This window comes from Eptesicus fuscus, chromosome 2, assembly GCF_027574615.1.
Source record: "Eptesicus fuscus isolate TK198812 chromosome 2, DD_ASM_mEF_20220401, whole genome shotgun sequence".
Lineage (NCBI taxonomy): Eukaryota > Metazoa > Chordata > Mammalia > Chiroptera > Vespertilionidae > Eptesicus > Eptesicus fuscus.
This window is the reverse complement of record NC_072474.1, coordinates 86,437,375-86,452,120: the sequence shown is the minus strand read 5'-3', so window position 1 is coordinate 86,452,120 and position 14,746 is coordinate 86,437,375. Positions and strand designations below refer to the sequence as shown.

The 14,746-nt window shown below is 46.4% G+C and overlaps 1 protein-coding gene across 5 annotated transcripts in view; it reads right to left on the bottom strand.

Moving 5' to 3' along the window:
- Positions 1 to 3,375: 3,375 nt before the first annotated feature.
- The window catches only part of USP46 (ubiquitin specific peptidase 46), a 68,795-nt gene continuing 57,424 nt past the window's right edge, over positions 3,376 to 14,746 (bottom strand). For 4 of the 5 annotated variants that reach the window (XM_054729074.1, XM_008140303.3, XM_028143793.2 and 1 more), the window contains exons 8-9: positions 9,904 to 9,982; positions 3,376 to 8,278 (exon numbers count right to left, since the gene is read on the bottom strand). In XM_054729074.1, coding sequence (XP_054585049.1) covers positions 8,177 to 8,278; positions 9,904 to 9,982 — 181 coding nt within the window. In that variant the 3' untranslated portion in view covers positions 3,376 to 8,176. Of the gene's footprint in view, positions 8,279 to 9,903; positions 9,983 to 12,038; positions 12,277 to 14,746 lie in introns of those variants that run through there. The other variant, XM_054729076.1, reaches the window with a different exon arrangement.

Here is a 14,746-nt window from a genome sequence, read left to right as displayed (position 1 = left end):
TAGGCCGTGGTTTGGCTTCAAGTTAACTGTGAGGTCTTGGATTTGTTTGTTTTTAACAAAACCCATGGGCAAATTACACACACACACACACACACACACACACACACACACACACGAGGCCTGGCTGGTGCACAAAATTCATGCACTGGGATGGGGAGTGTCCCTCAGCCCAGCCTGCACCCTCTCCAATCTGGGACCCCACAGGGATCGGGCCTAAATCAGCAGTTGGACATCCCTCTCACAATCCGGGACTCCCAACCGCTCGCCTGCCTGACTGCCTGATTGCCCCTAACCGCTTCTGCCTGGCAGCTTGATCACCCCCTAACCACTCCCTTGCCAGCCTGATTGATACCTAATTGTTCCCCCTGCTGGCCCGATTGCCCCCTAACTGCCCTCCCCTTCAGGCCTGGTCACCCTCAATTGCCCTCCCCTGCAGGCCTGGTTGCCCCCAACTGCCCTCCCCTGCAGGCCCAGTCACCCCCAATTGCCCTTCCCTACAGGCCTGGTCACCCCCAACTGCCCTCCCCTGCCGGCCATCTTGTGGCAGCCATCTTGTGACCACATGGGTATGGCCATCTTGTGTGAGGGTGTGACGATCAATTTGCGTATTACCTCTATTATATAGGATATTATATAGGATATATAGAGGGAGATGTGTGCAGCAATTGAAAAAAATTGGGGGCTATTTTTAGGCTATTCCCACTAGAGGGCACTAGACTCTGCACTATGTCCCCAATCATCCCTCTGACCCTCCGCCTTCACCCCGCTCCAACCCTCACTCCATCCCAGCCCTATGGCTCTAAAAAGCTCACATGTAACAAGACCCAAAGAGAACCGGAACCCTCTCTGTGGGAGAACATTGGAATTCTCAAAGCAGACGCTGTACCCTTGCGACAGGTGGAGCTCAGGCCCCATCCCCGACTTCAGTCCCTGCCTCGAGGTCTGACCCCTCAATGAACTCCCGGGCTCCAGAGACAGGCACACCTGGGCCTGGGAGAATCTAAGGACAGGTGCGGAGGTGCCAGGAACCCACACACAATGAACAGCTTGTTGGTCTCACCATATCCCGCTCACAATCACCACGTTCTATACCTGTCAAGCTTTCCAGAAGTTTCTACACATCACAACCGCGTTCTCACTGCATTTGACAGGTCAGGGAAATCCGAGGTCCAGATGTATCGTTACTTGTAAGATGCTTCTCTTGGCATCCAGTCCGCACACCGTCCCCTCTGGGCAGGAGTTACTGCGAATCAACCAGACGAATCGGGGACTAATGACAGCCTTGACCATGTGTGGCTCCTTTTCCTTCCGACTGTAAGGCAGCAGCCCAGGCTGACGGCAGGAAGTGGTGTCTCTGTCGGTTTAGCACACTCTGTCCATCCTCTCCCGCCAGACCACCAGGCACACAACTGTGGTTGAACCCACCGTGGAACCCTCAAAGCAGTGAGGCCACACACCGCGGGGAAGCTGAGGAAGAGAGAGAACTTACAGGATTGGGATTCTAGTTTGCTTCTTTAGGGGAGGGCTCAAGGCACAGGGGTTCCATCTGGATTGGGTGTGGCCAAGCAGTGGGGATAATTCTTTGACCGTGTATCTGAAACCTCGTCTAGGACCGATGAGAGCGGACACTGTCCTGGGTGAAGCCATGACTCTGATGTGGGGGGAGGAGACGTTTGGTGTTTTGTGGTTCGCAGTGGCCTTGCTTTTGTCTATGCTTAGAAGAATATGAAGTTGTCTTATTTTTTGTTTCACTTCATCATGGTCTCAGCATGACCTTGTCTGAGGCTGGTGTCTGTGAGACCACGTCCAGCCAGAAAACACCGCGACCCAGCTGTGGGTGCCGGGCAGCCCCTAACATCCAAGGCGCAGCTGTGTCAGGCTGGTGCCTGGCTGTCAGGGGCTGCTGCCTCTCCCTCACCTCTCTTTAGACTTGCCTTCATGCCTGGAGAGTGTTGTGGGGATTAGATGAAACGGAACAGTATAGCGTAGTACTACCCTAGAACGCTGTTTATGTAACCAGCTAGTCTATGCTTTCCATTGTTTTGACAGTTGTGTGTCTCCCCGAGAACCCATGGAGAAGAGCCCCACTTCCAAACACCATGCATTAGCACCGTAACCCCAACAAATCAGGTCGAACAAACCTCGAACTTCATGGAACCAGGAAGCCACAGGCAGGACTTGAGCTCTTATGCCTCCTGATCTTCTATTTCCCCACATGCTGACGATGGCACCAGCTGGCGACCAGCGCACACTAGAACCTGGACTAAGTCCAGTAGAGCTTTTTCAAGCTATTGAATCGGGTCTAAAATTCTCCCATCCGAGATCAAGGTCGGGGCAACAGCAAAGAGCACAGGTTGCATATCAATCAGCTAAAGGCATTTGTGGGGGTCCTTGGGGTTCCAGCTAACCCTGCAGGGCCAAGTGCACAGATTGGGGCAGTGGGACCAAGGCTGGAAGCTAAGAAGTAATGCTAGAAGGATCTTAACTTCATTCCCCTCCTCTTACTCCTGAGATCCACACCCCTCATTCTTCTATATTCTGTACAAATTCCCATCTAAGGACAGAGTTGGCGGTGAGGTTGTTCCTCATAAACCTTCACAACTCCTCAGATGACAAAGTTTAAAGACCCTGGGTCTATCAATGAACATCTGGGAAGAGGGCCTCTCTCCATTCCACAACCTTCACCCCAACTTCTGCTGAAGCCTTCTAAGTCCAAGGGGGACATACAACATATCTAGGCTAGTATTTGTATTCTCTGGGTTTGGGGGTAGCAGAAATAGAAGAATATGCAGAAGTAACTTCTTTTCAAAGACTTTTCAAAAAATTCATCCTAGGGGTGGAGATGCGAGGAGGCCGATGGAATGAGTCTTTTCACACAGGTTTCCTAAGTCCTTACAAAATGTTTTTCTATCCTTTTGCTTAGGAAACGAGCAAATAAAACTCAACTTGGAGATGAGCTCTGGAGTGAAGAGGCTTAGCTTGCTCAGGAGGTATGATGGCTCACTTTTAAAATGTTTCGTGTTTATTTTCAGTTGTCTCAGCACAGAATGTTCTGTCAGGCAAGGTCAATTAAGGGAGACGCCAAAATAAAATTACAGCTGAATTGGAGCAGAGGACTTGGTTAAATATCGAGAAATGGTGGCTTCAACCATCAAATTATTTTGCTTCCAGCCAAGTCAAATCTATAAGTCTCAGTTTTCTTCTGAAAGCTCAGGACTTTGCTGAGGAGGTAAGAACAAAATAGAATTTCAACCCGCAATATAAGTGCCCAACCTCCCTACGAAGGGTTTTGTGGGATTCCACACCATCCTGATACAGCCTGCGCCCTCACGCAAACATGGTCTGTGCAACTGAGGTGAATATGATACCCAAGGCTGTTAATAATACTTTATTATGAATCGCCGTGTGGGAAATGAGGACAAAGTTAGGAATCCTCGTTACAAAATCTCATATCATTTCTGATTGTGGTGCTTCATAACCAACATGAAGTTATTTTTCATTTGTTTGTAAATTCCTAATGTGCTTTGTTCGAAGCACTGTTGCATCATAAGGGAACTATAAAAGGAAACACGGGTTGATAAACCAATAAAATAGTCACACAGCTTAAAAACTCTCATGCCCTGAATGACTAGTTCTAATTATTTGGTAACTAGAGGCCCGGTGCACAAAAATTTGTGCACAGGGGGGGGGGGTTGCCCTCAGCCCAGCCTACACCCTCTTGCAGTCCGGGACCACTCGGGGGATGTCCACCTGCCAGCTTAGGCCCGCTCCCTGGGGGATCGGGCCTAAGCTGGCAGTCAGACATCCCTCTGGCAGCCCGGAAGCCCTCAGGGGATGTCCAACTGACAGCTTAGGCCCACTCCTCCCAGCCTAAGCTGAAGTCAGACATCCTTAGCGCTGCCGAGGAGGTGGGAGAGGCTTGCTTGCAGCCATCAGCCTGGCTTGTGGCTGAGCGGAGCTCCCCGTGTGGGAGCGCACTGACCACCAGGGGGCAGCTCCTGCATTGAGCGTCTGGCCCCTGGTGGTCAGTACACATCACAGGGACCAGTTGTTCTCCGGTAGTTCCACCCTTAGGGTCAATTTGCATATCACCCTTTTATTATATAGGATAATGTAAAAAAAAAAAAGTGTTTAGATATTTGATTCATAAAATCCAGTGTTAAAAGACTTTCAACACGCCAGCTCTTTTAACGTGAGAATTAAAAGGCAAGATGCCCAAGTCCTTTGATGCAATGTAATGGATTTATGTTTTTGAAAAACTGTGTGCTCCCTAGAAGGAGCTGACAGGCAAGCTAAGGCAACACTGAGAGCAGGCAGGGAGAAGCCAGATGCTGATGGGATCCCAGAGCTGCAGCCACTTCCTTTTGGGAAAATAAATCTTTTATTTCGCAAGTAGTAGATTTAATACGCAAAGTCCCTAGCTAAGCAATTCTTGGTGATGCGTAATTACCAATCCTTAATTCTTTATTTTTTTTCACCGATATGCTCAATTTGCTATTCTCCGGATACAGATTTCAGGATTAATTCTGTTGGCCTCTTTCCAGAACAGTGACTTTATCAACCTTGACAGTAGCATTGCCTCCATCTATTACAATGACCAGAATGTTCTTTACATTCCCACTGCTATCAAATTAAGTCCAGAATAACTACCTAGACATGAGACTTAACAATGACCCACATTTTTATAACATAATGTATTTAACATTACCCAGATATAATTCTCTAGGAAGAGAATTCCTATTTTTTTAAATTTATTTATTTTCTGCAAACAATTTTAGAGGCAGGGTGTTAAACTGATTGAAATTTCACAAGATTGACATTATTGCTTAAAGTGCTTGAATTGGTTACATTTAAAAAAATTAAGGTACAGATTATTTTAAATGAAAATTAATTGTTTTTTGTTTGTTGTTGTTTTTTAGCAACAAAGTCATATGAATGCCACACACATAGAGTAATTATTTTGGTTACACAGTAATGGAAGCCAAAAATAAATTAATGTAATACTGGAAAACAGAAACTTACTTAGGCAGAAAAGTAGGAAACCCTTCTCCCTGACCCATGCCATCTACAGAGTGAATCACAACAGTGCTGATAAATGCCTGACCACAGGAGAGCAAAACATTTAGTGCACAATATTTTAATACACGGGACTATACAAAGTTGATCAAAATGCAATGTTTAAAGATAAAATCCATCTGTAATAAAGCTACACTCCAATATCGAAAATAAGCCCTAAGCTCAGTGAGAGCATAGTTCATTGTTAGGCATGCCCATGAAATTAGGGGTACCCAGGAAAATAAACGCCTGGGGGCCATTTCTTTCCCATTTCATCTGAAATCCAAAATATACCAGGCTATACAACCAGCCGGCTTCCTATTCCAACCAGCACCCTCCTGTGCTGCTCCTTGGCTGCCTCAGACCAGGCCACTTGGTGCAGCCTCGGAATGGAAAACTATCGACATCCAGGACTAATGTCAGCATTTTACCAAAATTTACCTTTTCGGCATACTGCACCATAATCTAAATGCTAAACTAGTAAGTAGCCAATAAAGCAAGTATTTCTTCTCGTATCAAGTGTAAAACACTGTAATTCATTTTAAAACACCCAGCAGTTAAAAAAAAATACAGCAGGCCTTCCTCCTGCCGAAAACGACACGCAAAAACCCTGGCCGCGCCAGGGGCACTGCTGGGTCTTGTGCTATCCTTGGCCTCTGAATGGTCCGGCGTTTCCCACACCAATCTCTGCTCTGGGGGATGAATGAGGGATGAAAAATAAGTGTGTGTGCATGCTGCTGTCTTTATAGAACGTGAAATGACCCGGGGGAATGTAGCTGCCTAGTGTCTGTTTCATTAATTGGAGAGAAGGGAGAAATTACCAGATAGCTCTAAAGTTTAAAAACCTGATGGAGTGTTGGAGGATAAGTGCATTTTCCCAATCTTTTCCTGCATCACACAACCATTTCCATATCTTTGCATTATCCCCCATTCTTGTTTTTTTATTCCAAAAACCTATCCATGAGTACTGAATTTTAACTGACCCTTTCTATTATAAGGAATTACTTCAGTTAAGTCACTGGAAGAAAACTCTTTATACATTAAAAAAACACCAAAAAGCATCCTGAATCTATGACTTTGCATTTAGATATTACTTACACAGGCTTCCAAATGAAACTTTTTTTTTCTAATAAATTAGCTTCAAGAGTCATTTCAAAGACAATTTTAATAGTTTTTCTTATGAATCAGTTCCAAATATATTAGATATCAACCATCATTTTCTTAAACTTTGCAACCTGCAGTCAAATATATGGGTTATATATAGTACAAACAGTTCCCTACAGCAATCACCTTCAAGTGGAAAGTGTCTCTCCTTAATAACAGAATAAAAACTCACCTTCCTGGTAAGTGATCACTGCATATGTTTCATGGAGGAAAAAACAGACAAAATATTTATAAATATGAATTTGCCTTTAAACAAGGCAAGGTATACTTCTGTCACTCGTATAAAACAATAACGTGAAGATCACCCTGTTTTGTCTTCTCCAGTGAAAAGTAAAACATTTCACTTCAAGCATGAACAAATGAAGTGTCGGCATGCTTATTTAAGTTCTGAGCAATAAACAGTTCACGATATTTCAAAGATAAGAAATCCAGTTTTCATCTAGATAAAGTGCTATGCTCTTAATTGTTGCAAAATGGCCACTAACATTTTCAATTTCAATTTTAGCTCACATTATGCCAAACGCTTGTATGTTCGTTTGCTGATTTATTAGGTAACAAGATCATGTGTTCACAGTATATTATAGTGTATGGAGGTCAACCGACTTCCCAAAGGAAGGTCTATGACTCATAGCATTTGTAGGAAACCAAAAACCAGCTCAATGGCAAAACACCACATCAACCCTTTTAATAAAAGGTACCAATACTCAAATGATCTAATAAATACATATATAACAAAAGTGAAAAAAAAAAAAAAAACTAGGGTGAGATGAGGTTCTTCCCAAAAACTCTCTTGTCAAGCATCCTAGGAGCCTGAGTCAAAGAAACGCCGCGTTTGGCTCCGCCCTCCACCCACCCTCTGACACTTCCCTCGACCCACCTTCACGCCAGCTAACTCCAGTCTTCCCTCCAGGGAAAGTTCCAGGTTGTCCTGGGCTGCCACTGCCTCAGCAAGTAGGCTGAGCTGCCTCAGAGAGAACAGCGGCCCAGCGCGCAGATGGTCCTAAAGGGGCAGTGCCCTGGTTCTCCCGGGCACAGAATGATGTTGGTCTGGCTGCTCAGGAGAGCTGCGCTGGAGGCAGCCACCCAGGTCCCAGCCCTGCGACAGGCCGATGCCAGGCCTGGAAAGGTGCCCTGGAAGCTTAGCAGTGCCAGAGAGGAGAGAGACAACACACGGGACCTTACGGAAGAAAGTGGCACTGAAAACACACAGCAGAGAGTTATTTTCCTGAAATGTGGTTTTGGTAGAAAGATAAGAAAAGTAACTTTTCTCTCCCCATGAAAGCTTCCTCCTCCTGGCTTTGCCTGCTCTGGCCTCCCCGCCCTCTTTGCCCGGGAAATTCTAGCTCGAGGTGAGCACAGTCCAGGCACACGCTGGCACCTTGAACAGCTCTTCACCCTGTCCCACCTGGAGGATGGTGTCAGTATCTGAGGTTACTCACTTTTAAACAATTTCGCCTGCACACACTTAAAGCTATAGCTGCAGCCCTAAAGGTGAACATCTACCCAATTCTGTCCTTTGAGGCAGAGAAGCTAAACATGGGTAGCAACGTTTCCAGGGACCCGTTAAAGGAATGCATTGAAAGGAGACCCTGGAAACCACTTAGGAAGCTCAGCAAAGACCCCCAAACAGACTGCAGACATTCTAGGACATGTCATTCTAATACAGCCAGAAATAGCCAGTGGCATAATGTTTACCCAACCCTAAAATTAGCAACTGTTATTCATATAAATCTTACTACAATCTGATTGCAGTTAACTTCTACCTCAGACTAAAATAAGACCACGAATAGTGCTGCATGTAAAAAAAAAAAACAGAGAGAGAGAGAGTCTAACACAGCCAGATCATTGAGACTCGGAGTAATACATTGGTGGGCTGCGGGAAGAAGCAAGTCCGCAGAGAACCCAGGTAACAGTGCTTTGAACACTCCCCCTCTTGAGTTAGTCCCAGTCCTTTAAGTTATTCTCGTGACTGATAGAATAAAATATATCCAGATTCCGAATTTTTTGATATATCTGACGTCAGGCCATAGAATTCTTCAATAGCTTGGGCATCAATTTTCTGCAATAAAAGAGAAATAAAACAATATACTTGTATAACATGACGAATGGGAGAAGGACAGGAGAACTAATGGAACACACGAGGAAAATGTCAGAAACACTGTTGGCTATAAAATCACAACTGGGAACGTCCGATGGCAGACGGTAATTCCACAGACTTGGCAGAGGACACGACTGCATGAACTGCACATCACTGGGGAGAAAGCCACCCGCTAATCTAGCAGCAGCCACATGTGGGCACGCTGAAGGAGCCAGGACTTCTGTCTTTCAAATGACAAACTGAGGCATCCAGCTACTATGCCTCTACAACAAAATCAACATTTGGAATACTTTGGTGTAATATAAAGATTTTCCAGGTCCAACAGACTGAAAAATAACGTTTTTAATAACCAATACAAGAAAAATTTGGTATAATGAGAGAATTTTAATAGAATTTCGAAGTGCATTATTTGGTCTTTACCAGAGAGGGCTGTAGTCACATGAGGCAGCAGAACTCATCCAAATATATAAAAACCCTGGGTCCATCACAACCGGAGGCTCGACCAACCGGAAGTCAGTCCTGCAGTCAGTGCTGGGTGGCTATGGCAACCCAGCACTGACTGCTGCAGCTGCAGGCGTGGTGACCCAGCACTGACTGCTGAGGGGGCTGTGAATCAGGCCCGGAGAGAGGCCTGAAGAGAGAAGCAGGGTCTGATCCGTAGCCTGTGTGGCAGCTGTTGATCAGAACTTGCCTCTCTCTTTCTCTCCAGACCGGGCCAGCAGCCATGCCTCCATTTCTCTCCAGGCCTCCACCAGGGCTGCTGATCAGCCCCGCCTTTCTGATCAGGCCCCGTTGATAGGCCCAGAAATGCTGGCTGGCATTTCAGAAACTGACCAATCAGAACCAAATCTGGGTGAAGTGTGAGGAGCCAATGGCTGCCTAGGAGGCAGAACTTTTGACAATGACATAGAAACTGACCAATCAAAACCAAATCTGGGTCAACTGTGAGGAGCCAATGGCTGCCTAGGAGGTGGAACTTTTGACTCTGACTGGCATAGAAACCGACCAATCAGAACCAAATGGCCAGCAGAGGAGGGCAGTTGGGGGCGAGATTAGGCCAGCAGGGGAGAGCAGTTAGGGGCGATCAGGCAGGCAGGCAGACGCAGTTAGGGGCAATCAGGCAGGCAGGCAGGTGAGTGGTTAGGAGCCAGCAGTCCCAGATTGCAAGAGGGATATCCAACTGCTGATTTAGGACAGGGATCAGGCCTAAACCAGCAGTCAGACATCCCCCAAGGGGTCCCCGATTGGAGAGGGTGCAGGCTGGGCTGAGGAAACCCCCCCCCCTCCGTGCACAAATTTCGTGCACCGGGCCACTAGTGTATAAATATGACTGATGGTGGCATAAAGCTCCCATGTCCATGGCTGATCAATTAACCAGAACACAGTATTAAGGAGGCCATGATCACACCCCTTCTCCCTCTCCACAGAGAATGGGAAGCAGCAGGATTTCATTTTGAGAGAAATGTACATTGTTTTAAGGTCAGATGGTAGGAAAACAGGCCTCTTCTAGAAAACATCCACATCTACACATTCCCCAAAATGCGACCCCCACCCCACCCCTGCCACAGAACACTCTGCATACCCACCTCTACGATGTCGTCATCAAACAATAGCCAGAAGCCGTGACTTTTCACAATAGTGATATAATGCCCACGATTAGGACCGCTGGAAAGGCAGAAAAGGACAGTAGCCCCGTTAACATTTACTTCTTTATAAGCAGTGACTCACTAGAGAAAGCTATCGTCAGGGCAGAACTTGGCCTAACCGGTTCACGGAGGGGCGCCAGATGCTGGCGCTGTGCTGGGTACAGAGAGTGCAGAGATGAGTGGACATCTAGCGTCTAAGGACTCACGATCCAGGGGAAAACAGACATTCAGATTCAACATATATAGCAAATAATCACTGTATGCATACTACTATGTGCCAGATCCTATTCTGGCTGTCAGGGGAAAACACAGTGAACAAAATCAAGTCCCACTTTTTTGGGGGGTAGGGGTTGAATGGGGAATAAACAAACTAAAATGTAGATGCCTCTGCAGTGGTGGTAAAGGCCATGAAGAATAAAGCCGATGGATGGCATAGTGAGTGGAGAGGGACAGCATTCTCTGATATAAAGGGATGGAAGGGGCCTGATAACATGAGATGGGGAAGAAAATTTCCCTGAAGGAAAAGACTGTGGGACAAGCCATGGACTACTAGATGGAAGCCTCGGGAATAGGGAGTAGCAAGTGCAAAGGTGTTGGGGGATACAGTTCTTGCTGTGTTCGGAAGAGCAAGGAGGCCAGAGCCAAGAGAGCCAGGGGCAGCCAAAGACAGAGGGGGAAGGAGCTTTCATGGCTAAGATTTTAGACTTTGCTGTGAGTGAGCCAGGAATATCCTGGGAAATTTTGAGGAGCTGATTTAAGTTTCAGAAAGATGTTACTAAACCACAATGTATAATACCAAGCATAAAAACAAAAAGGTATATATTACACAATAAGGAAACAAGAAGAAAGAACAACTAAACAGCTATTATTCTGTAGTTAGATTTGCACAAATGAGATTTTAATTCTAAATTTATAGTTTTGTTTTGTGCAATGCACCATTAAAGCTGAAAAGCTATATTTCCCTATGGTTACTTTCTTTAAGTACAAGATGACCCACACGAACTGTTCCTGCCTTTCTCCAACCTCTGCCCCCTCCCTGAGCTCCAGCCCACTGCTCTCCTCTCAGCTTTCCACACATCACCCTTCACATGCGGGCCTTCCACCCGCTGCAACTGCCCGAAAGGATCCTCCCCCAGTGTTTGCACGCTGAGGCCTCAACTAAAAGGTCACCTGGGTAGATAAACCTCTGCCGATCACCTTCCCTTGCTCTCACCGCCTGGTTGGCTCAGTCCTCATAGTATGAATCAAAATCATAGTGTTCTGCCGGGGTACGTTTGTTTTGGGCTGTGGCAGGCTGCTGTGTTTCCTTGTTAGTTACCTTTCCCACTAGATCCTCGGCTTCCTGAGGGCAGGGCCCGTGTGTCTTGCTCACTGCTGTACCTTCAGATCCTGCCCGGAGACCCAGGAAACAAGGGTTCAAAAGTGCTTGCAGCAGATATCAGTGAGCGAGGCTGTAAACCCACTGCCACCGTGAGCCAGGAGGCCCCGGCACAGAGAAGGGCTCAGCTCCCCAACCTCAGAGCTCTCCGGTGCTCTGCGTATCAGAACAACGTGCCTCTCGTGGGAAGAATGTAAAGAATCCCAGTGAGCAGCATGCGTGACTCAGCACCCACTCGCCCTTGCTGCCAGGGCTGCTCTGACCTCGTGCACCCATCACAGAGGCTGACTGTCCCGAGCCCAGTCTCCCGCTCGTCCTGTCTCCTCAATGGGTCTCCGCCGTGCCCTCCCCAGTGCTTCCAGGATCAGAGGTGGCACTCACAGAGATCCACACTGAAAACCCATGCGTACCCTACAAATCTAAGTGCTTCTGTTTCCCCATCACACTGCCCGCCTCGGCCACAATGCCCTCCAGGTACCAGGCTCTGCCTACCCAAAACCTCCTCTTCCCAACCCCTGCCGGGGGCCCACCCAGCGTTCCTGGCTGGCTTCCAGATCACTGGACCCCTGGGTTCTTTAAAGGGAGCGGTTAGAACTATTCCTCAGAAAAAACACAAAGCTGGCTTGTAACTGGCTGGTAAATATAACCAAGAACACAAAATACCCAGTGACTTGAAGTTGTTTAATATGTGCAGGACAAAACAGGGTGCTTCAGATGTGACATTACAGCTCGGGATACCATCCACCCCAACACGGGGTTAAAAATTCATCAATCCACGCCTCCACGTGGAGCTGTGCACCTCCTGGAATAGTCCGTTCACCACAGCCTGACCCGGGCAGATGCAGAGGAAAAGACACCTGCACTGCGGCACGTCACCATCTAGAACCCGCGAGGCAGGAAAAGCCGTGCCCACCCGGGGGGAGAGCACACACCGACTGCAGATCAGTAAAGGAAAACAAGAGGTGAAGTCTCAATAGCCTTTCCATGCTCAGACATCTCCAAATTATGGAAAATATTTAATTATCTAAAATATTTAATCAAAGGACTTTCAGCAAAACACTGCTCTTCTGTATCTAGGGGCCTTCTCTTTCTTCTTTCTGATTATGTACTTTTTAAAAAAAGACTTTGCTCTGCTGTGTGTTTTTTTAAATAATTTATTACTTTTTAGAGAGAGATGACAGGAGAGGGAGAGAGAGAGAGAAACATCGATGTGAAAGCGCACCACTGCTGGGCTGCCTCCTGCACTCCTCTTACCGGGGATTGAGCCGGCAACCTCTTGGTTTACGGGGCGACGCCTAAACCAACTAAGTCACACCAGCCAGGGCCTGATTATGTACTTCTCATGGAATGTTGGGCAAAGACTGAGAAATACATAAACATTATTTTTTAAGAGTATATTTTCAATCATTCAAAAAGCCCGAAAACTGAACTCTGACCTACTGCTCCCCGTCTTTATTCATACATCTTAAAACACTTTACAGAGAAAATAAGATGGCAGCATAGGTAAACACCTAAACTGCTGCCTCGCACAACAATATCAAAATTACAACTAAAAGACAAAACGGACACCAACCAGAACCACAGGAAAGCTGGCGGAGTGGAAATTCTACAACTAGAAGGAAAGAGGAAAGCACACGGAGACTCAGAGGAGCTGCAAAAAGGCAGAGGTCCGGAGGCGCGCGCGCTCAGAGAGGATTGACTGCTGAGTGCACGGGTGGCTGAGTGCACAGCTGGCTTTCTAAAGAGGGAGGGAGACGGACGCACCCAACTGCACTGAACTCCAGTTCCGGGCGAGTTTCTGGGAAACCAGACTCATTCGGGGAGAAACTGGACTGTCTGGCAGTGGGCGAAACTCAAAGGCGGCTTTCTCTCAGAGGTGCTTGCAGCGATTACCAAGGGACACTGAGACCCAGGGGCCTCATAGGGCAGGGCTGACGGGAAGCCAAGGCTGTCTGCTCCACCCTGAGACTCCGCCCCATCCAAGTCTTCTCCCATAAGGGTGTCTCCAGCACAGAAGTTCTCCCAGCGTAGACACAGCTGATCCTCACAGCCAAATGGCCTGGAGGTCAATTCCTCCCAGTGATACCAACAACAATCAAGACTTAACTACAACAAGGCTGTGCACACAGTCCACAAAGGGGTGCATCAAGAGTGTCCACCTCAGGTGCCTGGGGAGGCTGAGCCACTGGACCATAGAGGACACCTAGCACACAAAGCTACTCTACCAACTCAGGGAAGCAGCGAAAATGTGGTGACAAAGAAACAGATCACAAATGAAAGAAATGGAGGAAAGCAAACGACTGGATATAGAGTTCAAAACCATGGTTTTAAGGTTTTTCAAGAATTTCCTAGAAAAGGCTGATAAATTTAGTGAGACCCTTGAGGATATGAAAAAGGACCAACTAGAAATTAAACATACACTGACTGAAATAAAAAATATTATACAGAGACCCAATAGCAAACTAGAGGAATGCAAGAATCAAGTCAAAGGTTTGAAATACAAAGAAGCAAAAAACACTCAACCGGGAAAGCAAAAAGCAAAAAGAATCCAAAAATTTGAAGATAGTGTAAGGAGCCTCTGGGACAACCTCAAGCATATCAACATCCAAATTATGGGGGTGCCAGAAGAAGAGAGAGAGCAAGATACTGAAAACCTATTTGAAGAAATAATGACTGAAAACTTCCCCCACCTGGTGAAAGAAATAGACTTACAAGTCCAGGAAGCACAGAGAACCCCAAAAAAAGGAATCCAAAGAGGACCACACCAAGACACATCATAATTAAAATGCCAAGGACAAAAGATAAAGAGAGAATATTAAAAGCAGCAAGAGAAAAACAGTTAATTACCTACAAGGGAGCACCCATCAGCTGATTTCTCAATAGAAACTATGTAGGCCAGACGGGAGTGGCAAGAAATATTCAAAGTGATGAATAGCAAGAACCTACAACCAAGATTACTCTACCCAGCAAAGTTATCATTCAGAATGGAAGGTCAGATAAAGAGCTTCACAGATAAGAAAAAGCTAAAGGAGTTCATCACCGCCAAACCAGTATTATATGAAATGCTGAAAGATATTCTTTAAGAAGAGGAAGAAGAAAAAGGTAAAGATAAAAATTTAACAACAAATACATGTCTATCAACAAGTGAATCTAAAAATGAAGTGAATAAAAAATCTGATGAACAGAATAAACTGGTGAATACAACAGAATCAGGGGCACAGAAAGGGAGTGGACTGACAATTCTCAGGCACAAAAGGTTGTGGGGGGTGCAGGAAGAGACTGGACAAAAATCATACACCTACGGATGAGGACAGTGTGGGGGAGGTAAGGGCAGAGGGTGGGGTGGGAACCGGGTGGAGGGAGCTATGGGGGGAAAAAAGAGGAACAATTGTAATAATCTGAACA